This window comes from Marmota monax, unplaced genomic scaffold (assembly GCF_021218885.2).
Source record: "Marmota monax isolate L192 unplaced genomic scaffold, Marmota_monax_Labrador192_F-V1.1 WCK01_AAM20220418_F8-fsc00170, whole genome shotgun sequence".
Taxonomy (NCBI): domain Eukaryota; kingdom Metazoa; phylum Chordata; class Mammalia; order Rodentia; family Sciuridae; genus Marmota; species Marmota monax.
Genome location: NW_026692395.1, coordinates 1,372,697 through 1,398,479, shown reverse-complemented (window position 1 = coordinate 1,398,479; position 25,783 = coordinate 1,372,697). Strand labels below are relative to the sequence as shown.

The 25,783-nt window shown below is 44.6% G+C and overlaps 1 protein-coding gene across 9 annotated transcripts; it reads right to left on the bottom strand.

Moving 5' to 3' along the window:
• Positions 1-14,540: 14,540 nt before the first annotated feature.
• Wdr13 (WD repeat domain 13) lies at positions 14,541-22,991 on the bottom strand. Of its 9 annotated transcripts, none has more exons than XM_058578680.1 (10): positions 22,658-22,991; positions 22,232-22,311; positions 21,296-21,502; positions 20,464-20,573; positions 19,928-20,058; positions 19,020-19,327; positions 18,059-18,239; positions 17,817-17,958; positions 15,218-15,336; positions 14,541-14,810 (listed from the first exon to the last, which is right to left on the bottom strand). In XM_058578680.1, the coding sequence occupies exons 1-10, from the start codon at positions 22,974-22,976 to the stop codon at positions 14,626-14,628; spliced, it is 1,782 nt and encodes a 593-aa protein (XP_058434663.1). In that variant the 5' UTR covers positions 22,977-22,991; the 3' UTR covers positions 14,541-14,625. The 9 variants fall into 9 exon arrangements, with proteins under 9 accessions (XP_058434663.1, XP_046298441.1, XP_058434666.1 ...); XM_046442485.2 differs by having other exon boundaries at positions 21,296-21,536; positions 22,658-22,793; XM_058578683.1 differs by having other exon boundaries at positions 21,296-21,761; positions 22,658-22,675.
• Between the last annotated feature and the right edge of the window lie 2,792 nt (positions 22,992-25,783).

The window sequence follows — 25,783 nt, the reverse complement described above, 5'->3', positions numbered from 1 at the left end:
TGCCTCAGCCTCCCCAGCTGCTGGGATTACAGGCGTGCGCCACTGCACCCAGCATGATGGGATATTTAATGGATTCATTTGACCTGACTATAGTCATCTTTAGTCATAACCACCATGACTGCCTCTGAATAACCCTGGTGACTTGTCCCTCATAGTTTCCCAGCATCCTACAAATAGACAAAACCATTAGAGTGTTATGTGTTGAAGCTTTATGATGGACACTGGCATTCAGCACCATAAAGGTTCCTGACCCAAATCACAGGAATCCACTGGTCTTGCTGCCACTGTAACACATTTTTATTAGTAAGTGCTCAATAAATTGCACTCTGTACAATCTTTGATCAATATGCCTCTTTCTTTGGTTTCATGGCACTTGGGGCCAGTTTTCATACACTAAAACAGGACTGTTCCAGAATAGATATTAATACATAAAAGACTGCAGTTTCCACTTTAGATATGATCTCTTCCACTTGCTCTTTCTCTCCTTCCCTTTCTCCCTCCTTCTCAGATTGGAGTCCAGCTATCATGTAAAGAAGTCCAGGATGTTAAAATGGTTACATGAAAAGGAGAGTCCTTAGGGCTGTGGTTGTAGCTTAGTGGTAGAGCACTTGCCTAGCATGTGTGAGACACTGGGTTTGATTCTCAGCACCACATATAAATAAATAAATAAAATAAAAGTCCATTAAAATATTTTTAAAAAAGAAAAAGAGGGTCCCTGGAGGCTGAAGCCACATGGAGACCTGAAGTGCCCCTGCCAACAGCCAACACCAACCATCAGTCACATGAGTGGGACTTTTTGGAAGCAGAATCTTCCAACCCCAGTAAACCTTCAAATGACTGCAGCCCCAATGAAACCTGGTGAGAGACCCTGAGCCAAAGCTGCACCTAGATTCCAGATCAAAAGAAAGAGTAAGATAAAATGTTTCTAGTTTTAAGTGATTCAAAAAAATTTTTAGACAAAATGTCTCAAAGGATAATGATCAAGCTTATTTTCAAAGAAGCCAGTGAATGTCACCTCTGATTTATAAAAGTAGATAAACAAAATTTTTATAGAGGAAATATCTCGATATATAATATATAATAACACTGAGATATAGTACCCATAATATGCCAAGAATATCAGTTGGCTGGGGTGTAAGTCAGTGGTCAAGCACTTGCCTAGCATGATTTTTTCTAAGTGTCCTGGTGAAATCTCAAAGAGAGTTCTAGGCACTCTAGGCACAGAAGAGATCCTAAAACATCAATCTAATTTATTTTTTTCAATATTTAGGTGTGATTTGGGTAAGGCAAAAATCAAAAACTTCATCACAGGAGATTTGGACACTTCATTAAAACAGGATCATAGGTGCCTGAGACATAGTATCAGTTTCCTATTTAACCAAAGGACAATAAAACATATAAAAATAAACATAGAAAATAACACGATTAGGACTGGTGCTGTGGCTGTAGAGCACTTGCCTAGCATTTGCAAAGCCTTGGGTTTCATCTGTACCATGCATGAATGCGCATGCACACCACATCCCACCATTCACAAAGAAAACAAAAGAAAAGAAAATGCAACATAATTCTAAAAAACTTAATTGAGAAAATTGTATTCTTCATATTTTTCTCCAAAATCAAGGATATCATAAAGCCAATATAAAGTACAAAATGGGGGCTGGGATATAGCTAAGTGGTAGAATACATGCTTAGCATGTATGAGGCCCTGGGTTTGATCCCCAACACCAAAAATGATAACGACAAAGCATGGAAAAATACTCCAGTTAGACACAGAGTCTTTGCTCTCTAGGCAGATTAAACAGAAAGTAAGTAATAAACATTCATGTTTTTATTCTTTTTATTGGGTGGGAATGCTGAGGATTGAACTCAGGGGCGGTTTGCCATGGAGCTACATCCTCAGCCCTTTTTTATCATTTTATTTTATTTATTTTTTGGTACTGGGGATTTAACCTAGAGGTGCTTACTACTGAGCTACATTCCCTTTTTAATTTTTATTTTGAGACAGGCTGTCAATAATTTGCTGAGGGCCTTGCTATGTTAATGAGGCCAGCCTTGAACTTGTGATCCTCCGGTCTCAGCCTTCCAAATTGCTGGGATGACAAGTGTGCACCACCCCATCCAGCTCCATTTTTAATTTTGAGGCAGGGTCTTACTCAATTGCCAAAGCTGGCCTTGAACTTGCAATCCTCCTGCCTCAACCTCCTGAGTTGCTGGGGTACAGGCTTACACCACTGCATCTAGCTAACCATTCATGATTTAAGCAAAGACAATAATAGTAAACCAAGAGGATGAGCAAATAGGTCCATTAAAATTAAGTAAACTTCTCTCAGATGTGAACACATTGTGTAGGCTCCTCTAAGACTCGGGCATTATAAACCAAGGCAAATCAATTTCACTTCTCAAAGCTTCATTTTTCATTGTTCTTTTTCATATTCTAAAATGGACTGACACTTTACTTAAGAACAGATGTCAGGAGCACATAATGTCAGAGCTAATTTCATAGGCATTCCCAACTGAACCAGGTATGGTGGTGTGCATCTGTAGTCCTAGTTATTTGGGAGGATTTTTGTTGTTGTTGTTGTTGTTTTGATTGAATACAGGATGCTCTATGACTGAGCTACATCCCCAGCCTTTTTTATTTTATTTTAAGACAGAGTGCCTATGTTCCCCAGGCTGGCCCCAAGCTTGCGATCCTCTTGCCTCAGCCTCCTGAGTAGCTGGGATTATAGGTCTGCACCACCACATCCCACAATGCTTATTAGTCTTTATTAATAATCATAAAGAGATTCTTTCATTTAATAATCATTACAAAATTATTTGTGGATGCCCTCCAAAGATAGGAAAGCATGGCCAGGCATGGTGGCACACACAAGTGGCTCAGGAGGCTGAGGCAGGAGGACCATGAATTCAAAGCCAGCCTCAGCAACTTAATGAGGAACTAAGCAACTCAGAGAGATGCTGTCTCTACCTAAAACGCAAAAAAAATGGCTGGGGATGTGGCTCTGTGGTTAAGCACCCTACATTTAATCCCCACTCCACAAAAAATCAATAACTTGCCTATAAACACATCAAAAATAAAAATATTACAGAGCAGACAGAATGGCCTAGGCCTACCTGTTTATTTGACCTTATTTGACCCATGTGAGGAGGAGCAGAGAGATATGCAGTAAAAATTCTTTTTCTTGACTGCCACTAGTATAGCTCTTCTAAATCTCCATATTTATTTCTGTATTCCTGCTCAAGAACCCACTGTGGCTCCCTCCTTCTGGTTCTCATGTAGATCCAGGTGACAGATGATACCAAGCTGTCATCTATCTGCATATGTATTGAGGTCAAGGTGTTCACTGTGTGTCACATTCATGACAAGCAAGGCCAGGGGTCACTGCTACTCTTATTCTGTGTCACTAGGTAGATGTTACAAGATCATGGGGAATGTCAACTCCCTGTGGGTAATGATTTTATCTATTTTGTCCATTCTTACACTCCAGCACAGTGCCTGGAAAATGTAGCAATTCAGTCAACATATATCAGAAAAACGAATGAATTTATTTCCCAACCCTCAAATGAGTCTTAAGGGCACTGAGGCATAGAATAGTGAAGTCACTAGTCCAGGACCATGTGGTGTAGTAATGGGAAAAAATGAGATTTTTTACCTAGGTCCCCATTAAGTACCCAGTGGCTATCCATTTCTTTTCTCATCCCCTCTCCCCACGACTTTCCTGGCAGTGATAGAGAAGGATACACACTACCCAGACCTCCTTTCAAGGGCCCGCTGCGCAGCTGCAGGGAATATAACACACAGGCAGTCTCCAACTGTCAATGCCATCAAGGTCTTCTCCAGCTGCAGAGTCAAGCGCCACCCTCCTGTGATTGTGCCCTTCCTGGGAATATAGTCTCCTTCAAACAGGAGGCATCTGCTGTGCCATCCCTGTCCCAGAGATCTCCACTGGGTTGGCCAAGTGTTTGTGTGGCCTGTGTCACCCTTCAGCTTTCCCTCTGTCCAATCCTGCCTCCTCCTGCTTCCCTTTGCAGGAATTGATCCCTAATAAAGTTGTTGTATTCCAAACTCCATCTCAAATTCTACTTCCAGAAAACCTATCCAATGACATTGACTGTCCAGCAAAGTCCCAATAAAGTGCCCCAGTGAAATATTGGACCTAACATTGCATTCACCAAGAATGATGCCAGTTTGGGGGAAGCAGAGTAGTGGAATGGCTACCTTGCTTCTCAGCTGAATATTAGAATAGTTGAGTTCAATAAAGCTTACCTGAGAAAATTGGAGGGGTGTAACGTGAAATATAAAATGCAGGAATTGACCTTAGGGAATGTCACGGGCACTCTGTTCTATAAAGCTGAGCCCCGCTCTCCTTCTTTGCTCTCTGGTGCCATGTTCCCAACTGCTTTCCTCTGCCACGGTCTTCCACTATGATGTTCATCCTCACTTGGGTCCCAAAGAATGGAGTCAGCTGTCTATGGACTAAGACCTCTGAAACCATGAGCCACAAAATAAACTTTTCCTTCTCTAAAGCTGATCCCAGAACAACCAGGCAAATAAGATAAAGCAAGAAAACCCAGGACTGGCTTTTATTCAGAATACTTTTGGGCCAGGGCAGTGGCACACACCTGTACTCTTAGCTCCTTGGGAAGCAGGGGCAGGGCGATTGCAATTAGAAGGCCACCCTTGGCAACTCAGCAAGAACCTGTCTCAAAATGAAAATAAAATAAAAAGGGTTGGGGATGTAGCTCAGTGATGAAGCGCTGAGTATCCAGTACTACACACACACACACACACACACACACACACACAATTATTGTCAGAATTTAAATTATGTCGTTTGATGTTTTCAGTATTTTAAATACTTCCTTGATGTTTCCTTAGTATTCCACCTTTTGTTATGGAACTATTTCTCATTCTTTTCAAGTGATTTGGAAATTCTACCTCTGTTTTGTGTGTGTCTGTTTTTCATGGTACTGGGGAGTGAACCCAGGACCTCACATATGCTAAGCAAGCACTCTACTACCAAGCTACATCCCAAGCCCTTTTTATTTTGAGACAGGTCTTACTAAGTGGCCCAAGCTAGCTTTAAGCTTCCTCCTGCCTTAGCCTCCCAAGTAGCTGGGATTATAGGTGTGTGCCACCAAGGTCTGGCTTCTATCTTTGCTTTTAATTCAATTTGTGGTTACCTTATGGGTTTTGTTTGTTTTGGTATTGAAGTGCTGAGGATTAAACCAAGGGCTTTGCACATGCTAGGTAAGTGCTATTCTCCTGAGTTACATTCCCAGCCCCACCTTTGGGCATTTTTTTTTTGTGTGTGTGTGTGGTGCTGGGGATTGAACCCAGGGACTTGTGCATGCCAAGCAAGCACTCTACGAACTGAGCTATATCCCCAGCCCCCAGGCCATTTTTTATTAATTGTTGATGGACATTTATTTTATTTATTTATATGCAGTGCTGAGAATCGAACCCAGTGTCTCACACATGCTAGGCAAGTATTGTACTGCTGAGCTTTGCTCCAGCCCCCACCTTAAGGTTTTTTTAAAAAAAATGAACTTACCTACATTTATGTAATTATCAGCAGCAGAATTAAAGAATATCTATCCATTTCTTCTCTCTTTTGGGAATGGAGTGTGAACTCTCCTTGGGTCACACAGATGGATTTTTTTTTTTTTTAGAGAGAGTGAGAGAGGGAGAGAGAGAAAGAATTTTAATATTTATTTTTTAGTTATCGGCAGACACAACATCTTTGTTTGTATGTGGTGCTGAGGATCGAACCCGGGCCGCACGCATGCCAGGCAAGCGCGCTACCGCTTGAGCCACATCCCAGCCCACACAGATGGATTTTAATGCTATGAGAGTCACACTTGGAAGTAACAGAATGGGAAGTAGACCCCCATGAGTCACACAGCCTACAGTTTGGAAATGCAGGGGTCAGACAGACGGGGTATAGATACTCCTAATGTCATACTAACTGTGATATAAACACTTCTGGGGTCCCAGCCTGAAGTATGGACACTTATAGAACCACACAGAGTAGGGAGTCAACAGTCTTCTGGTAACCAAGACTAGAATGTGGACATTCCTGGTTACATGTGCACTGGGGTACGAACTTTTCTGGGTCATACACACTGGGGTATGATCACTTCTTGGGTCACACAGGGCAGGATGTGGAGACTCCTGGGGTCACCTAGAGTCAGGTATAGATAATAGGGACACATTCTAGTCTGTGTCTCCACTAGAATCCACATTTATTTCTGAGAACACCCCATTATATCCTGACTATAGTCTATTTCCCTAGGAGTGGCTACTTACAAGTTCAATAGTTTTCATTTCCTATATTTAAAATTAGAACAAAATGCTACTAATGCTATAATATTTACCATAAACTTAGGTTTGAAATCTTATCAAAGAGGCATGGCTATTGAAAGACTTAACAGTGGCCTACATTCATGATCAGAAAATAGTATATGGTGGATAAAGAAAATGTGGTACATATACACAATGGGATATTACTCAGCTACAAAGAATGAAATTATGGCATTTGACAGTAAATGAATGGAACTGGAGACTATCATGCTAAATGAAATAAGCCAATCCCCCCAAAAAACAAAGGCCAATGTTCTCTCTGATATGCAGATGCTAACACACAATAAGGGGTGGGGAGAGGGAAGAACATAAGTTCACTGGAGTAGACAAAGGGGAATGAAGGGAAGGAAGGGAGGATGGGAATAGGAAAGAAAGTAGAGTGAAGTGGACTTAACTTTCCTATGTTCATATATGAATACATGACCAGTGTAACTCCATATCATGTACAACCACAAGAATGGAAAGTTGTACTCCATACTCCATGTATGTATATGTCAAAATATACTCTACTGCCATGTATATCTAAAAAAGAACAAAAAATGAAAATAGGGCATGGATGGTGAACTAGTTAACCTATGCCAGGGTGAGTGAATGAGAGCTCTAAAACAAGAGAGTATTGATGGCAACCTCACTAATCAAAGCCCTGTTTAAGCTCAAGTCAGAGGGGCATTAAGAGTGGTGGCCTTGGGTTGGGGTTGTGGCTTGGTGGTAAAGCACCTGCCTAGCATGTGTGAAGCCCTGGGTTCAATTCTCAGCATCACATAAATAAATAATACAACTAAAAATATTTTTTAAAAAAGAGTGGTGTCCTTATCAGAGGCCAGGGCTGAGGCAACACTATCAGGGGAAAGTTGATAGTGAAAAAATGAACAGAGATCACGATTACAGTTCAGATAAGAGGGGCATTAATGAGATAAAAATTAATACACACAGTTCAATAAGAGACCAGAAAATCACTGATCATGGAATAAAGAGGGACAGATTTGAGGTCAGATAGGAGGAACCAATAATTTTAATTAACAATTATTCTGTTTGATTATCTAGATGGAGGTGTGAGTGCAGATAGAATAATCAACAAATCCTTGAATTCAGACTTGAGGGATATGAATGGTGTAGTAGTTAACAGAGGCCCTAGTTTAGGGTGAGACCAGAAAGAAAGAGATGAGGACAACTAAATGAATATCTGAGTTTGAGGTCAAGAAGGGAACAGATTATGGAATATTTAACAGAACCTGGGGAAGTTCAGACTCTGATGTTGGAAGCAATAACAACGGAACAAGTTCAACAGCAGATCCTCAAAGCACTGGTGATGGAGCATCAGAGGATTCAGTTCAGGGCTAAACCAGAGGGAACTGATGGTGGTATATTTAACAAGAATTGGGGTTGAAGATAGGCCTGGAGCGGAAAGATTTTGCAACAGTTAATTGACTGTGCTAGGAAATATTTTTGATTATGGAAGAGTAAGCATTTAAGTGCTGGCTAAAAAAATTGGACAGACTAAACCAGGTGTGGTGGCTCATGCCTGTAATCCCAGCAACTCAGGAGGCTGAGGTAGGCAAATTCCAATTTAGAGGCCTACCTAAGCAACTTAGTGAGAACCTGACTCAAAATTTAAAAGAAAATTTAAAAGGGCTGGTGATGTTGTTTAGTGGCAGAGAACCCCTGAATTCAATCCTCAGAACCAATTTTTTTTTAAATGTAAAAAAAAAGAAAAGAAAAGAAAAAAAAAGAATCAGACCAGAAAGTAAGGAGTAAGGATAGTGGAAGAGCATTCATTAAGAGCCAGGATGAGGGACTGGGGATGCGGCTCAAGCAGTAATGTGTTCGCCTGGCATGTGTGGGGCGCTGGGTTCGATCCTCAGAACCACATAAAAATAAAATAAAGATGTTGTGTCCACCGAAAACTGAAAAATAAATATTAAAAAGAATTCTCTCTTTTTCTCTCTCTCTCTTTAAAAAAAAAAAAAGAATCAGGATGATGGGCTGGGATTGTGGCTCAGCAGTAGAGCACTCGCCTAGCATGGGCAGGACCCAGGTTCAATCCTCAGCACCACATAAAAATAAAGGCATTGTGTTGTGTCCATTTACACCTAAAAAATAAATGTTTTTTTTTTAAAAAGAGTTAAAAAAAAAAAAAAGAACCAGGATGACTTTGAAGGTGAAATAACTTTGAAAGGGAATCTCAGCTTGAAAACAGGCAAGAAGGTCATTGATGCTGTAGTGGTTAATAGTGAACCACACTTGAGGTCAGACCAATGGAGCACTGATGGTTTAACAGTTAAAATGGTCTGTTCAAAGTAAGACCAGAGGGGACTAAAGGTTGAATAGTTAAAAAGAACCCCAAGTGTGATCAGTGTGGTATTCTTTAAAAAAAAAAAAAAAATATATATATATATATATATATATATATATATATATATATATTTAGTTGGACACAATACATTTATTTTATTTATTTATTTTATGTGGTGCTGAGGATCGAACCCAGGGCCTCTAACATGCTAGGCGAGCACTCTACCGCTGAGCCACAAGCCCAGCCCACCCTGTGTGGCATTCTTGAGTGAAAAATTAATAGAGATCTGGGTTTGATTTGTGACCAGAAGGGCCTTTAAACTAGATTATCAAATTAAGGCCTGATTTCAAGGCCATATCAGAAGAGCAGGGATGATTTAATGGTAAACAGACATTTTTTTTAAGGTAGACTAGGATACTAATGGTGGATTTGGTAACAGAAGAGGTCAAAACAGAGAGGTGGGGATAGTTCAAAATAAGAACAGAGGACTTGATGTTAGAAGTTAAAAGAAGTTGCAATTCAGGGTCAGACCAGAGGGCCAATAATGGTGGAATAGTTTAGAGAAGCCTAGGTTTGAGGTTGGGGCAGAGGGTACCAGGGGTGGAATAGCCAACCAAAGCCCTGGGTTTTGGATGAATGAAGAGCCTGTCATGCTGGTTTAGTTAAGAGCTGTCCATGTGAAAATTCAGATCAAAGGGGGAGGGGGTTGATAGAGACAAAGCTAATAGACTCTGGGTTCAAAATTAGACCAGAGATGCCTTCATGGTTTTGGAGTTCAGAAAGATCCAGCTAAAGCAGAGGCCCAATTGGTGCTAGGATATTAACCAGAAGCCCAGACTGAAGGTCAGAAAAAAAGAATTGTCGGCCAGAATTTTAGTTTTAGAGGAGGCCAGAGGGGTTCTAATGGTGGAATAGTTTGTAGAAGTTCAGGTTCAAGGTCAGAACAGGGGGAAATGACCATGGCTTAGTTAATAAGCACACAGGTCTGAGGCCTGCCCATAGGGAATTATACTGCAAGTGTAACCAGTGCCCAAGGTTCAATATCAGATCAAGACAGCGGTTATAGAGGAATATTAAATAAAAGCCAGGGTTTGAGGCAAGATCAGAGGGTATAAATAGTGGGCTAGTTTACTGAGGTCAAGGCCCGAAGAGCACTGAGTGCAGAAAAGTGTGTTTTTTTTTCTTTTTCCTTTCTTCTTCTTCTTCTTCTTCTTTTTTTTTTTTTTTCTTGCATTGCTGGGGATTGAATTCAGGACTTGGCACCTGCTAGGCAAGCCCTCGACCACTGAGCTACATTCCAAGCCTAAGGGTGGAAAAGTTAACAGAGGCTCAAATTCAGGTATCAGACCTGAGGAGCACTTACCTTGAATTCACTGAGGACTGGATTCAAGGGTCTGGCAAAAAGCCCCCCATACTGGCGATGGAAGCCACGGGTTCTCTATCACTGGGCTACACCCTATCCTTTTTTGAGACATGATCTTGCTAAGTTGCCCAGGCTGACCTTGAACTTGAGGTCCTCCTGCCTTAGTCTCTAGAGTAGCTGGGATTGCGAAGCATGCATCACCATGCCTGGATGGCAAAGAGTTATTGATGGTGGAATCATAAATAGAGTCCCAAACTGCAGTTTAGAGCACCATGACACTGACAGAAGAGTTAAAAAAAAAACAACTCAGGTTTAAAATAAAATTAGGGTGGCTCAGAGGTAGAGCGCTTGCCTAGCATGCATGGGGCACTGGGTTCAATCCTCAGAACCACATAAAAATAAAGATATTGTGTCCACCTACAACTAAAAAATAAATGTTTAAAGTAAAATTAGGGGTTTTGATGCTGGAAGCATTGCCAGGCATGGTGGCATAGGACTGTAATCTCAGCAACTCAGGAGGCTGAGGCAGGAAGATCACAAGTTCAAGGCCATTCTCAGCAACTTAGTGAGACCCTCACAAAACAAAAATTAAAAAAGGCAGGGAAGTCACTTAGTGGTACAGGATCCCTGGATTCAATCCCCAATGCCAAAAAATAAAATAAAAGATGGTGGGAGCTTTAATAGAGGCACAAGTTTAAGCAGAGGCCAGATGGACACTCATGGTGGTAGTCTTTAAAATAACTGGGTTTGAGGTCATACTAGATAGGTATCAGTTGAGGAAACATTAAGAAATGCCCAAAGGCCTGGCATGGTGGTGCATGCCTGTAACACCAGCAACTTTGGAGGCTGAGGCAGGAGGATCTAAAGTTCAAAGCCAGCCTCAACAACTTAGTGAGACTCTAAGAAACAGTGAAATCCTGTCTCAAAATAAAATATAAAGGGTATGTGATTCAGTGGTTAAGTGCCCCTGGGTTCAATCCCTGGTACAAACAAACAATCACCAAAAATGAATAAAAAGGGCTGGAGATGTGGCTCAGTGGCTAAGCACCTCTGAGTTCAATTCCTGGTACAGAAAGAAAGAAGGAAGAAAAGAAATGGAAGAATGGAGGGAAGGAAGTGGGGGGCACAGAGAGAGAAAGGAAGGAGAGAAGGAAGGAAGGAGAGAAGGAAGGAAGGAAAAGAAATGCCCAGAGGCTGGGGATGTAGCTCAGTAGTAGAGAGCTTGCTTAGCATGTGATGTGCAATGTTCAGGGTTTGATTCTCCAGCACGACAAACACAAATACCCAGATTTTAGGTCAAAGAGTGATGTTAGAATAGTTAGAGGCTTGGGCTTAATTGTGGATGACACAGGTTATTAATGGTCCAAGTGTTAATATAGAGGTGTTGATAGAATTGACACCATAAGAGGACTGACAGTGAAATAACTAATAGAGCCTCAGATTCAAAGTCAGGATTGAGGATCCTCAGAGCAAAAGGACATTGCTCACAAAATAACTAACAGAAGCCTAAGTTTGAGGTCAGTTCAGAAGACAGTTGCTAGTGGAATATCATATAGAAGCCCTGTTTTGAGACTTGACCAGTGGTAATTGACTAGCTGGATAATAATTAATAAAAGCCCACCTTCAGGCTCATACCAGAAAGGATCTTGATGGTTAAGTAGTTAAACACACCAGTTCAAAGTCAGACAAGGGGCATGGACAAGTTAATGGAGGCAATGCTGTAAGGGAATAGGAGAGTAGCATTGATGGTGGAATGGTTAACAGAGCTCCAGATCTAATGTCAAATCAGAGGTACAGTGATTATGGACAAGTTAACAGAGGCCCACGTTTGACCAATAATATTATTTTTTATTCTTTATTATTTGTCCAGTATTTATTTCCCCTTAGATTTTCAGTCAAGAAAAGTATCAACAAGATGAATTTAAAGTAAAATGTCAAGTCTGCCACCTCAAAAATTTCACAAGGAGGAAACCCCCAAAATCATGCACAACAATCATGACCAATCATCCTGAATCCAGATTCAATAAAACATGAAGAGTGTGAAGAAAAGAAGTTAAGAAAACTGATTCTCCATAATTATCTTGCCATCCAGAGACCTTGGCTAAAACTGAGTATCTATTTAGTGTTGCATACAGTGCAGGAAAGAGTGAACTTGGCAGATCTGAACCGCTATCCTTGGAAAGGCCTGTTTCAAGGCTGGTTCTGACTGCTATCTGGAACTTACATTTCAGTATTCCCACCATTCCCTAAAAGGTAAGGATGGCTCGCTATGCCTCAACTATTTGCACAAGGAATGTGGTTCATGCTGAACACCTGCTTTCCTTCTGGGAGTCGAATTTGGATAAGGGGCAGTGTGATAGGCAGGGGGGTCTCTGTGACCAGCCACCCCAAAAACCCTGGCCCCTGTGTCTCTGATGAGCTTCCCTAGTTGGCAACATTTCACATGTTGTCACAACCCCATTACTAGGAGAACTGAGCACATCCTATGAGTCAACTGGGAAAACTGAGCATATCCTATGAGTCAACTGGGAGAGGACCCTTGGGAACTTGTGCCTAGTCTCCCCAAAACTTGGCCCTGTGCACCATTTCCCTTTGCTAATGTTGCTCTGTATTTTTTTCTGTAATAAAAAGTATTCATGAATACAACCATACGCTGGGTCTTATGAGTCCTCCTAGCATATTAACTGAGCTTGCCACTGGTATTAGGGACAACGATACACACATGTACATGAGTGTCTCAGCTCCCTAATATCCCTACCTCATCACCGTTTTCCTAAGGCCTGTCAGATGAAAGTTATCAGAAATCTTTTTGTCAAATACCAGTAGATTGAACAGATTATTTTCCTCCCCCAACCAGACTGGGGTTAGTTCTGGTGTTAGTTCTGGAGCTCAGCAATGGTGGGCCACCAGATTGGAGTCTCTGACTCTGTTGACTGTCTCTGAGGTCCCAAGATATTAACCACAGTTCAAATTGGCACATATATGGCAGCATACAGAGCCAAAGGGAAGGAAATACCTGGAGCAAGAGCCTTTTTGACATTTCCTGGTCACTCTGATCATTAACAAGGGTTTTAGTTTATTTGTCCCCCTGTCAAAATCCAAGTGATCTCTCCTTACTCAGGGTTCCTTATGGAACATCACTTTTTGGTCTCTAAGCTGTTCTAGGGCAAACCCTGGGCCCTGGGTGGGCATGGGAGGAGAAAGGAGTGGTCTGGGGGATTTCCCATTGCCTCCATCCCACAGCAGGAGCCCCAAGCTGTCTCAGGGTCCATAGTTATCTCTGCACCAGCTGGGTGATCCAAGAAGTCAACATCTCTACTCCCTACTTGTGAGAAACAGCCCAGTGCAAAATTATGGGGCCCACTCAGGCAGAGGCTACCATGTTGGAAGGTTTGCAGAGTCTCAGCGCCCTGGAGGACCCGGCCGGGTCCTGTAGCCTAATATGATGAACTCTCTAGGATAGAACCCAGCATTTTCTACCCAACTCCTCCACTGTCACCAGATAATGTTCCTCCTTTGCTTAAAAACGGGCGACTTCTCCTTCACTCAGGAAAAAGGCCAAAGTCTTCATCATGGCCCATGAACCCCTACAAGCACCTGGCCTGTTTGACCTCATCTACTCTCACACTCTAGCCTATACAGTGATCCTTCAGGCACATTCTACCCTCCAGTGCCTTTGTGTTGGATTTTTTCTTTGAGAATGTTCTCTATCACACTATGGCTCCCCCTCATTTCATTCAGGACTTTGTCTAAATGATACCATCAAGAATGTCTTTCCTAATGACATCACCAAAAAGACCGCAACCCCAACTCCTAGACTATCTCCCTTCCTTGCTTTATTTTTCTTCACATCTTTAGCTGACTTATTACACATAGATGCTTCCTGATTTACAACAGGGTTATATCCTGATACATATATCGTAAGTTGAAAACACCGTACATTGAAAATACACTTAATACACCTAACCTACCACATATCCTACCTTAGCCTAGCCTACCTTAAATGTGCTCAGACCACTTATATTAGCCTACAGTTAGGCAAATTCATCAAACACGAAGCCCACGTTATAATAAAGTACTGACTACTCATGTTACTTACTGAACACTGTACTGAAAGTGAAAAAAACAGACTGATTGTATGGGTATGCCTTTGTACCATCATAGAGTTTAGAAGTAGTAAAGTGGAAAGATCGTTAGTTGAATCATCATAAGTTGGGGACTGGCCATTCTTTTGTCTATTGTGTGCTTGCCTCCATTAGGATACAGGGCCATGAGGACAGGGATTTCTGTCAGTTTAGGTCACAGCAGTATCCTCAGGGCCTAGAACAGTTCCTGGCACACAGCTGGTGCTCAATACTGTTGAACGCATGACTGTAAAAGGCTGATACAGCAGACATTCAGTAAGTGCTTGTTGAATGAAAGAACACAACACTGCATGAATAATTGTACCCCCTTCCACCATGGGTCCCAGAGCTGCCCACTCCCCCATGCCACCCCCTGGCAGACCTGGGAGCTGGCCCTCAGCACAACCACAGAAACTTTATTTACAATGCAAGACCAGGGTAGGAGGTGGGGGTTGGTGGACAGCACAGGGCTTGCAGGACCCTACTTTTGCTCCCGTCTCCAGACGATGACCATGCCGCTGGCGTCACTGGAGGCCAGCAGGCTCTCGTCGCAGTTGAAGCTGACGTCAAGCACAGGTGCACTGTGGCCCTGCAGCTTGTTGACAGCAGCCTTGGCTGCTCGCTCCACATCAAAGAAGTGCACGCACATGTCCTCACTGCCTGTCACTGTCCAGGTGAGAGGGAGAAGCCATCAGGATGACTGGGGTGCTGTGGGTATGAAGGCCCTGAGGTATCTGAGTTGTGAAGACCCAGCATGGCTTGTGGAGGTTTGAAAAGGGGGACCATTCCTAGATGGAAGGTCATCTGACGATTTGGGTTCTACGTGTATAAGGTAAGATTTCTGGGCTGTTTGGGAGCCTGTGTCTCAGGCTGGAAAGCTTCTGGGCTATTAGGTGGTCTGTGTTCAAAGTTTTTGGAGCTGTGAGTTCCTGTGTGAGGCTGACAGGACATAAGAGGACATGAAGCCCTGGAAGTCATGGCATTAGGGTGTTGTAATGTCTGAACCAGGACAATAGCAGACCTGGTATCTATTCCTCCCTAGCCACCCAGGCCCCTGCCCCTCTGGGACTCACCCACACAGGCCCCCTGGCGGAAGGACATGAGGGGACAGAAGATGCTGCGCACAGGGTGTGAGCTCTGCTCAATGGGAAAGCTTCTCTTCAGCTGCAGGGTCCCCTCGTTGTCCACCACCCTGAGGAGAGGATGACAAAGCAGGTCGGGACACAGCCTTTGATCCAGGAGGGGGCCAGCAGCAGGCCAGTCTTGTGTCCCCACCCCCACACCTGAGTTCTTTTTAAGGTTCATGAAATCGATTTTTCTTTTTTAGAAGTCTTACCATGTTGCCCAGGCTGGCCTTGAATTCCTAGACTCAAGCTCTTGCCTCAGTTTCCTAAATACTTGGCATGACAGGCATGTGCCACTATGCCTGGCATGAAATCCAGTGTTAAGAGGATAGCATACACCTGTAAGTACAGCTGCTGTGTGTTTTCATGAGGGTTCAGAAACCATATCAGTAGACACAAATGGGAGCCTCTAGGGTTTCACCAACTAGTTTTTCATTAAGCATCTCTAAAAGATCTGGTGTCAAGACAGGCACAGAGAAAGGAAGTGGCTGTACAAATCTCAGTCTGTCCACCATGTGGAAAACTAAAGTTACTAAAGAGAATGAGGTACAGCTACTATGGGTAACCTGGGGGTGAGATTCCACAAGACATCTTCTGGGGATAAACCTGAGATGTAAACAAGATGTGGGGGTTGGGGGGGGGAGAATTTCTGTAAAACAATGATCTTCCTTCAACATGTGGGACTTGAGGGCAAAGAACACATGTGGAAAAGATGCCTATTGTCACCATCCTTGCTGTGGCAATGGGAGGGCTGAGGTGGCAGGAGGAGGGAAGTGCGCAAAAACTTAAGAGTATACTAGAAGGGCTAGGGTTGTGGCTCAGCAGTAGCATACTTGCCTGGTATGTTTGAAGCGCTGGGTTCAATTCTCAGCACCACATATAAATAAATAAAGGTCTATCAATAACTAAAAAAATATTTTTTTAAAAAAGAATATACTAGAAGTAAAAGAAAAAAGTAAATATGTATATCTATATAGAAGATTTCTTAAAGAAGATAAATAGTACAATTAAAAAGCATTCTGTTCTTGGGTATGGTGGCAGACATCTATAATCTACTCAGAAGGCTGGGACAGGAAGATTGCCAAGTTCAAGGCCAGCCTGGGCAACTTAGCAGACCCTCTCTCAAAATTAAAACAAAATTAAACAGGGCTGGGGATGTGCTTGGTGGTAGAGTATATGAGGTCCTTGGTTCAATCTCTAAAACTGACATCCTGTTGGGCAGTGGTTTTCAGGCCAGGCCAGGCCAGACATTACTTGGAGACTTTTTTGCTATACCAAACCTAGGCCCACCCAGCACTTCTGAAATTGTTGGACTAGAGTAGGACCTGGGCATGACTTTGTTTGCACGCATGTGTGGTCCTGGGGAGTGAAGCCATGGGTGCTCTAACACTGAGCCATAACCACCTAGCCCTTTTTATTTTGAGACAGGGTCTCCTTAAGTTGCTCTAGCTAATCTCCAACTTCCAATCCTCCTGCCTCAGCCTCCCAAGTTGCTGGGATTACAGGTATGTGCCACTGTGCCTGGCTGGCCTAAGTGGTTTAGGTCATTCCAGTGCACAGCCCAGAATGAGAGCCCCATCTGGGTAACATGACAGTGGTGAGTGGGGGAAGGGAATTCTCCCCCACAGAAATGCCAAACAATGATATAGGGCTGCAGGTATAGCTCAGTGGCAGTGCATGGACTTAGCATGTGTGAGGCCCTGGATTCTACCCCCAGCACTACAAAATAAGTAAATACAATAAATAAAAGGAAGGAAGGAAAACAGGCCTTAGCTCTAATGGACTCTGTTTATTTTTCTTTATTTTATTATTATTATTATTATTATTATTATTATTTTGTGGTGCTAGAAAACAGGCCTTAGCTCTAAGGGACTCTGTTTATTTTTCTTTATTTTATTATTATTATTTTTTGTGTGGTGCTAGAGATGGTACCCAGGGCCTCATGCTAGGCAAGCATCTACCACTGAGCTACACCCCCAGCCCATGACCCTGATCTGTTATGCCTCAGTGTGCTCAACTGTAAAATGGAGATAATAGCAATACCTATTTCACAGATTAGTGTAAGGATTAAATGTGATTCACAGAAAGGAGTTTGTACAGGCCTGGTCATAGCAGTTGCCATACAGAAGCTGTTACTGACATTATTGTTATTATCACCATAATTCTGTTAATTTTTAAAAAAAAATTTTAAAAAATTGTTTTAGTTTAGATGGACACAATATCTTTATTTATTTATTTTTATGTAGTGCTGAAGATCGAACCCAGTACTTCACACATGCTAGGCAAGTGCTCTACCACTGAGCCACAACTACAGCCAGTGTTATTTTTTTTTGGGGGGGGGGGGTGTTGGAAATCAAACATGCTAGACAAGTGCTCTACCACTGAGCTATATATAACACAAGGCCTGTCATCATATTATGAAGCCAGATCCCCACCCTCAGTGAAATTAATCTGATGAGGGAGATAGGCTCCTCTCCCAGTCTGATGGAGGAGGAAGGCCTTCCTGCCCTGCCCCCCTGAGGTGAACCTGATGGGGGTAGGGACAAACCTGTAAAGCAGCAGCTTGTTGAGGCAAGCATTGATGAGCAGCGAGGGGTCCCGGGCCTCACGGCTGACCCAAGAACGGGCAGAGATGCTGGTCACAGGGCTGCCTTCATGCACCACCAGCCGCTTGGCTTTGGTCAGCTTTCCTACAGCAGTGAAGGCAGGGGAGGCAAAGGTGAAGGTGAAGGCTGAGCCCTGTATGGATAAGAGGCAGAGCACCCAGATGCAGGTCTATGGCCTGCCTACCTGTGGCCATGTCAAAGAGGAAGGAGAAGACACTGCCACGGTCATCACCCGCCCAGAGCAGCCTGCCAGGGGCATCAAAGGACAGAGCAAGAACACGTCCTGTCAGCTTGCTGGAGCCACCTTTCACTTTCTTGCCAGTGGAGATGTTCATGACATGCACATTGTGCTTGGCATTCCCCACCTGTGGGTAGAATGAACACAGCATCCTGTGCCCCAACGGTCTCTTCTTGAGTTTGACCAGAGGGGAGGTACAGTGGGTAGAACAGAAGGTGACTCAGTCATGTCCCTTTGCTCTCTTGCTAGTCTCTCTGGCAATTTGCCCACAGTAGAACAGCTGCTCATGGTACTAAAGGGGTCACGGCAATAATGCTGACCCTTGGCCAGTCTGAAAACCACAGGGCTTTCCCAGGCCTACAGTAACATAACAGCTTTCCCCTGTGCCCTGACTGCTCCTTCCTGGAGACTGAGAGGCTGCTCCCGCTGAAACAAGAAACATCCTCCAACCACAGCTCACTCTTGGACAGTTCCCTGTACTTGACACCTCCACCCCCAGGTCACGTCAGACTTTTCATATACTTCCCCCTACCCTCTGACCAATCTGTTCTGGAGTCTGACCACAGTGGGGCCACCACTGAGAGACTAGATGAAATTTCAGCCTCAACACCCTGTTCTCCAGAGCCCCATGCAGGTGGAAAACTAGGACTTTGAGCAGTGGGACCAAAGGGGTCCCAGAATCATGACTACACCTCCAGCCCCACCCCCTAGAGTCTACCTCAGCAAGGCCATCTCAGACCAAGAACTGTGTTTCCCATTCTCTGGCAGGTTTCCCTTTGAGTCTGACCACAGTAAGGATGCTGTGACAGGACTAGGGAGGGATCCTAGACTTTATATTCTGATGCCTATGGATAGCCCTCGGACCCAGCATGCCTGCCCTTTGTAAGCAGGTGCCCTGGAGCCTGACCACAGTGAGGTTGTTGTTGACGGGCTGGAAGGTGCAGCAGAGCAGTTCAGCGCCATCAGGGTCAGGGATCTCCCGAATACAGCGGCCGTCCTCGGAGGCCCAGATGCGCATGGTGGCATCCAGGGAGGTGGACACGAGGATGTCATTGGAGAGGGACCAGGCGAAGTCGGAGACACCACGGGTGTGGCCCCTCAGCACGCGGAGCACAGTAGGTGGGGCAGGCACCAGCTGGCACAGGGAGATGCTGCCGTCGAGTGAGCAGCAAGCCAGGCGGTGCCGGTCGTCATTGGCGAAGCGCACCCTTGGGACTGCAATGCCAAAGAGCCATTTGTGGGAGTCAGCACACTTGCTGGGCACTTTTGTTTATAAAAGGCTCCGACATGTGTACAGAGGACTGGGACCCCATTGCACAAGGAATGGTGACCTCAGCAAAGGGCTTTCCTTGGCTGACAAAGACAGTTGTAACCTCTGCCAAAATGCTCCCTAAACTTCAGTAGGTACTTTGCAGATTTCAAGTCTTCTGCAATGTGAAAAAGCTCCTACTGTCTTAGCGAGCACTTTACAATCATCCAGGTGTCAGCAGTTTGCAAAACCTGACACTGCATAGCCTACTCTGCTCTCTGCAAGGGAATTCATCATCAGCAAAGGCTTTGAATTCTTCCCAGTGACTCATGAACCCAGGCAGCCTCCTGCAAAGTGCTCTCTTGAGTTTCTGAGACCTTTTACAGTATATAAAGTACCAAGACTTTGCAGACCACTTTGGAGAGGGCTTTTGAGTTTGTAAAAGGCTTTATGGATGGTAATTCCTCCTTGAGAGGCATGTCAGAGGCCTTGCATTCTGGAAAAGGATACCTTGGATGGATGATTGGACAAATATTGGTGATGGGACCCACCATATACTGACTCACCTGCCTCATCCACATGCTGGTCAAAAACATGGTACATGCCTGCAAAGGCATAGTTCTCGCTCAGCGATGTGTCCCCAGCCATGGCCCGACTTGCCTCTGCTGCTGATGTGGGCACCACGCTGCCAGGAGGCCTTAGCCCCAAAAGGAAATGGGGAGGAGGGTGACAGGAGGTAGGTATGGGTGTTCAGTCTGCCATGCCCCAGGGCCCCTCTCTTCCTCAAGAATGCCCATCCCAGCCAGGCACAGTAGCACACACCTGTAATCCCAGCAACTTGGGAGGCTGAGGCAGGAGGATCTCAAGTTCAAAGCCAGCCTCAGCAATTTAGCAAGGCCCTAAGAAACTTAATGAGACCCTGTCTCAAAATAAAAATATAAAAAATATAAAAAGGCCTGGGGATGTGGCTCAGTGGTTAGGCACCCGTGGGTTCAATCTCTGATACCAAAAAAAAAAAAAAAAACAAGCAAACAAACAAAAAAAAAAAAAAACCCAAAAAACAAAAAACAATGTCCATCACTCAGCTGCCCCCAGTGCATACCTGTCCTCATAGACAGCACGGTTCATCTGTGCCTGCAGCTGATAGGAGCCACGGCTGACAGAACGGCGGTGCCCTCGGGCCCCCAGGGCTCGAGGATCGTCCTCAAAGTCCTGCAGACAGAGAAGATCAAGGTGGATATCTTAAAAACAGCCCTAGAGAACCTCTGAGGTCTGGAGCCTTCAAAATATATCTAGAACCTGACCCCTTCTCATCACACACATCCCCCACCACCACAATCATAGCTCATTTGCATGGCTTCTTCACTTGTTCCTGTTTCTACCCCACTCTGCTCAGCACATACACAATATGTGTTCTTTGCACAAAGAATAAGTACTCTTCCCCAAGAAAACCAGTTAGCTCAGTCTCTCATTTCATTCAGGTCTCAGTTGTCACCTTCTTGAAGTAAAGCAGGCTTTCCTGATCACCCCCATCAAACATTCAAGTCCCCTTTTTTTCCAGTACTGGGTATTGAACCCAGAGCCTCATGTATGTGCTCTACCATTGAGCTACACCCCACCCACACAGTAGTCCTTTGTTAATCCCTTAAGAATGTTTTATTTTTCCATCTTAGCACTTCTTACTCTCACCATGGTAATTATGGACTTATTTATCTGACTTGCTATGTTTACTGACATGTTTATCTTGTTTATAACCTGTTTATCAAGTTTATTGTGTATTTATTGGCTAAATTGGTATATTATCTCTTTTTATCTTCTGCTGACCCTAAGATTCTGGAAGAGTGCCTTGAACATATCAGTGCTTGACAAGTGTCTGTGGTGAATGTAGTGGAGGCAAGGGAGGTGCATGATAGGTAGTTATGACCAGGGCTCACCTCCATGCGGTCAAGGGTTGTGCGGCTGCTGCGGACGATGCTGTTGCTATAGGCACGTGCACTGCCTGGCTCAGAGAGGGGCCCGTAACGCTGGCCCAACAGCTGGCCCCGCAGCCTCAGGTACTGCCGACGCAGTGCTGGGGGGTGCCCAGCCTTGGCATTCTCCCGCAGCAGCTGGCTGCGCCGACGGATATATTGGGTCCGAAACTGTGGAAACGTTGGTGTGCGGTACGCGTTGTACCTGCGGGGTCAGGATGCAGGCAGGCAGCAGGCACAGGACAAAGGGAATCAATCAGCTTGGGACATAGGGCCGCGAATGAGGTATGTGGCAGTGATTGAGGTCAGGGTGGCAAGAGTGATCAATGGTGTTGATGGGGGGTTTCCTCCTGGTCTGTGATAGGGGTGATTCTGCAGGAATGACTGGCATGGTGATGAGGTCAGTGTGAGGACAACACATTCTGCAGCTCTGTTAGGGTGGTATGGGGGGAATGAGTCACACAAACAGGAACAGGGATCAGTCTAGCATTGGTGATATAAGTCAGACTGGCATGACAATGATTAGTGTGAGGCAACGGTAGCGGTTAGTGTGGTGTGGTGATGGGATCACATCCAGAGATCATGGAAAAGTCTATGGGGTGGAGGGGGCAATGGTAGTGCTAAGAAGTCACCAACCTGAGGTCCACCGCCCCCACCCCACACCTGTAGCCTCTTTGCGCATGCCCATATTTGACCACATTTTCCCTGCATGCTGTTTAGAACTCTCTCAGGCCGGGTCATCTCACTTTCGGAGCGCCCCCACGTCTGCTACTGCACATGCTCACCTCCGGCATGCCCACGCAGCCGCATAAGGCAAGTTCTCCGCCCAGCCTCACTTATCGCCATTGCGCATGCACCATAGTAAGTTCCACTTCCATGGGCTCCGACCCCACGCCTCACCTCGCGTCCACTGCTAAGACTTGCTGCCACACCGCGGCCATTCCCCGGCCTCCTCCTCTGGTTTGTCCGCCCGCGGGAGCCTGCAGGATAAGGGCTTGGAATGTCAGCGTCCCAGGCGAAGGGATCTAGTTCCGCCCGTTCTGCCAGGTGGCTGTTGTCATAGACACGGATTCCCTCCACGCCAGGGACGTCGCGAAACCCCACTGGGCTGTTACCATGGTCATCACCCCAACCCTGCCCTTCCTGGGCAGCGCCGGGGTGACTCACAGCAGCAATTCAGACCTGACCCCGCCCCTCCCCAGTCGCCATAGCAACGCCCCTCCCCCACCTAGCAGTTCTTGTTTGACATTCCCCACCCATCTTGACCCCGCCGCCCTCCGCCTTCCCTTCTCGGGTCCAAGAGCATAGCCCAGGATCGAGGACCACCTCCGGGGCTGCCTCCGGCTCTTGAGGCCCCCGGGGCGGCCCTGAGACCACTGTCACCCGTTCCTTCTGTCTCTCTTCTCCCTTTCTCAGGCTCTAGGCAAGATGGCCGCCTGCTAACAGAAAGAGCTGCTGAGCACTGAGCGAATCGATAGGAACACTTCGCAGGGCGTGGGAGTCTCGCAGGCGCACTGAGGGACAGTAGTTTCCGGTACGAGGACGGAGGCTCCACCCTTTGAGTTCTAACCACTCCTTTTTGGCACCTTAATATACATAGGGATGATGTCCACCGGTCCCGGGGATGGCGGGGTGATAAGTACATGAATCAATCACTAGAAATCAGTGCAACTTTTTAAAGATGATGGTGGAGGCTGCTTTTTAGCAGCACAATCCTAGCAAATCTTAGATAGTAGAATAAAATACACACAGAAATCTTTAGTAGGTTCCTTTAGTTTTTGTTTTAATTTTGTACCGGGGATTGACCCCAGGGGTGCTTAACCACCGAGCCACATCCCCAGCCCTTTTATACCTCATTTAGACACAAGGTCTCGCTAAGTTGCTTAGGGCCTCACTAAGTTGCTGAGGCTGACTTTGAACTCACAATCTTCCTGCCTTAGCCTCCAGAGCAGCAGCAATTACAGGCATGCACCACCACGCCCAGCAGTTCTTAGGAGTCTCAGGAGGCTGAGGCAGGAGGATCACAAGTTCAAGGTCAGCTACCATAACCCAGTGAGACCCTTTCTCAAAAAATAAAGAGCTGAGGCTGTATCTTAGTGGTAAGGTGTCTCTGGTTTCAATCCCCAGTACAAAGGGAAAAAAGAAAATTGAGTTCTGAACAAGCTGGTGAAAGAATCCATTTTGTTGGGAGCTTAGAGAGGAAGGGGCAGATTGAGCTGCAAGAATGGAAGGTCAGTGGATGAAGGAAAAGGGGGTCTCAGGGCTGGAGATATGAAGTCACCAAAAGTAACTCATGCAGACTGTGAATAACCTTGGTTACAATCATGACTGAGAAAAGGTCGTCAAACCCATGGAAGACCACAAGTCCCATTAACTCTTAACAGGATCCAGGGCAATTTTACTTCTAGAATATGGTTGAGGGTCCCAGCCAAACAAAAAATAGATTTGGATAGAAAAGCCAGATAAGGGCTGGGGATGTGGCTCGAGCGGTAGCACGCTTGCCTGGCATGCGTGCGGCCTGGGTTCGATCCTCAGCACCACATACAAAGATGTTGTGTCCGCCGAAAACTAAAAAAATAAACATTAAAAAATTCTCTTTAAAAAAAAAAAAAAGACAAGACAGGTAAGCCAGAGCTCTTTGAAGATAATGCTTATGATAGTAGTGATTCCAATGATGGAAGAAGCCATGTTTTATCCAGACTCATCCTTCATTTGTATGCCTATTTAGTAAATTCTTTTTTTGCGGGGGCTGGTCAGGGATTTGAACCTAGGGACTCATGCAAGCCAGACAAGCACTTTTACCAGTGAGCCACATCCCCAGCCCTCCTATTTGGACTCCAAACTTTAAGAATACAAAGAAAAAAACAGGCACACTGGCACATGCCTGTAATCTCAGTGTCTCAAGAGGCTGACGCAGGAGGATCACAAGTTCAAAGCCAACCTCAGCAACTTAGTGAGGTCCTAGGCAATGTTGTGAGACCCTGTCTATAAATAAAATACAAAATAGGATCTGGGGATGCAGCTCAGGATTGCCCCCAAGTTCAATCCCAGGTACAAAAAAAAAAAAAAAAAAAGAAAGCAAAGCAAAGCAAAGCACTGGACCACACTGGTTGTCTGCTATTCTTGACACAGGTTGAAATGAAATCTGAAGTTGAACCCCAACTTCAGAGGACAAATTGGAACATAATTTGAGAGGAAGCCTAGGTGGCTTGGAGTGACAAGGGGTATACTGAGAATCAAATGAAATGGAGAAGCCATGAAGCTGAGTACAACTATAATGCAGACACCGAATCTTCATTTGTTTATCTCATCCCTGAAGTTTCTTCCTAAATGGGGCAAGAGGGGATTGGGGTGTGAGGTCATAACTTGAATTTCACCATTTCCTGATAGGAGAATGTCTGCCTCTCAAGCCAAAGTTCTCACAACCCCTAATGTCTTCGTGGTGGACAATGTTCCATGGCCTCAACCAGAAACAAGATTTCTCCAGTTGGGAAAAGCCTTAAGAGACCACTTGAGCATCCCCCAGAAAACAGAAATAGCAAGCCGGCCTTCCAGAAAGTATTTCTTCAGTTCAGCTCTTTCTGGGTGCCAGGCACTGGGGCAAAAGCAGTAACACTTATAAAATGGTTCCTGCTCTCACAGAGCTGCTATTCTATTCTAGCTATCAAGATAAAACAATAATTTGAGAAACCAATACTCACTATAAATACAACAGTTTCGTTAGTGTTACTGAGTTGGAGGGAGGGATGAGAAGTAAATTTGAGCTAGAACTAGAATGAAAGGAAATCATAGGAGCTGGGGATATAGTTCATTGGTAGAGTGCTTGCTGAACATGTACAAGACCCTGGGTTCCATCCCCAGGGGAAAAAAAATGAAAAGAAAGGAGCCAGAATCACAGAGATCTACCAATGGTGAAATAAATAAGGTGGATAATGAGGCCCATCGGCAACTGATCAGAATAGAGAAATCACTTTATAGGAATAGGACTCACTTCAATTTGCCCACTGAGGGATTCACCCCCAGCCTAGGAACCTGGAAAAACTTGGGCCTTGGTTTTTAATCATAGTCACTGGGAATAGTAGCCTAAATGGGTACAGCCTTGGAGTCTACATTTTTTTCTACTAATACATTGAATTACATCTCCTGCTTTAAAATATATATATATATATATATATATATATATATATATATATATATTTGTTCTAATTAGTTATACATGACAGCAGAATGTGTTTCGATTCACTGTACACAAATGGAGCACAACTTTTAATTTCTCTGTTGTACATTGATAAAGTCCCACATTCTTGCAAACATACATGTACCTAGGGAAATGATGTCCCTCTCATTTTATCATCTTTCCCACCCTCCCCTTTGCTCAGTCCAAAGTTCCTTCATTCTTCCCTTGTCCCAGCCCACCATGGATCAGCATCCACATATCAGAAAAACATTTGG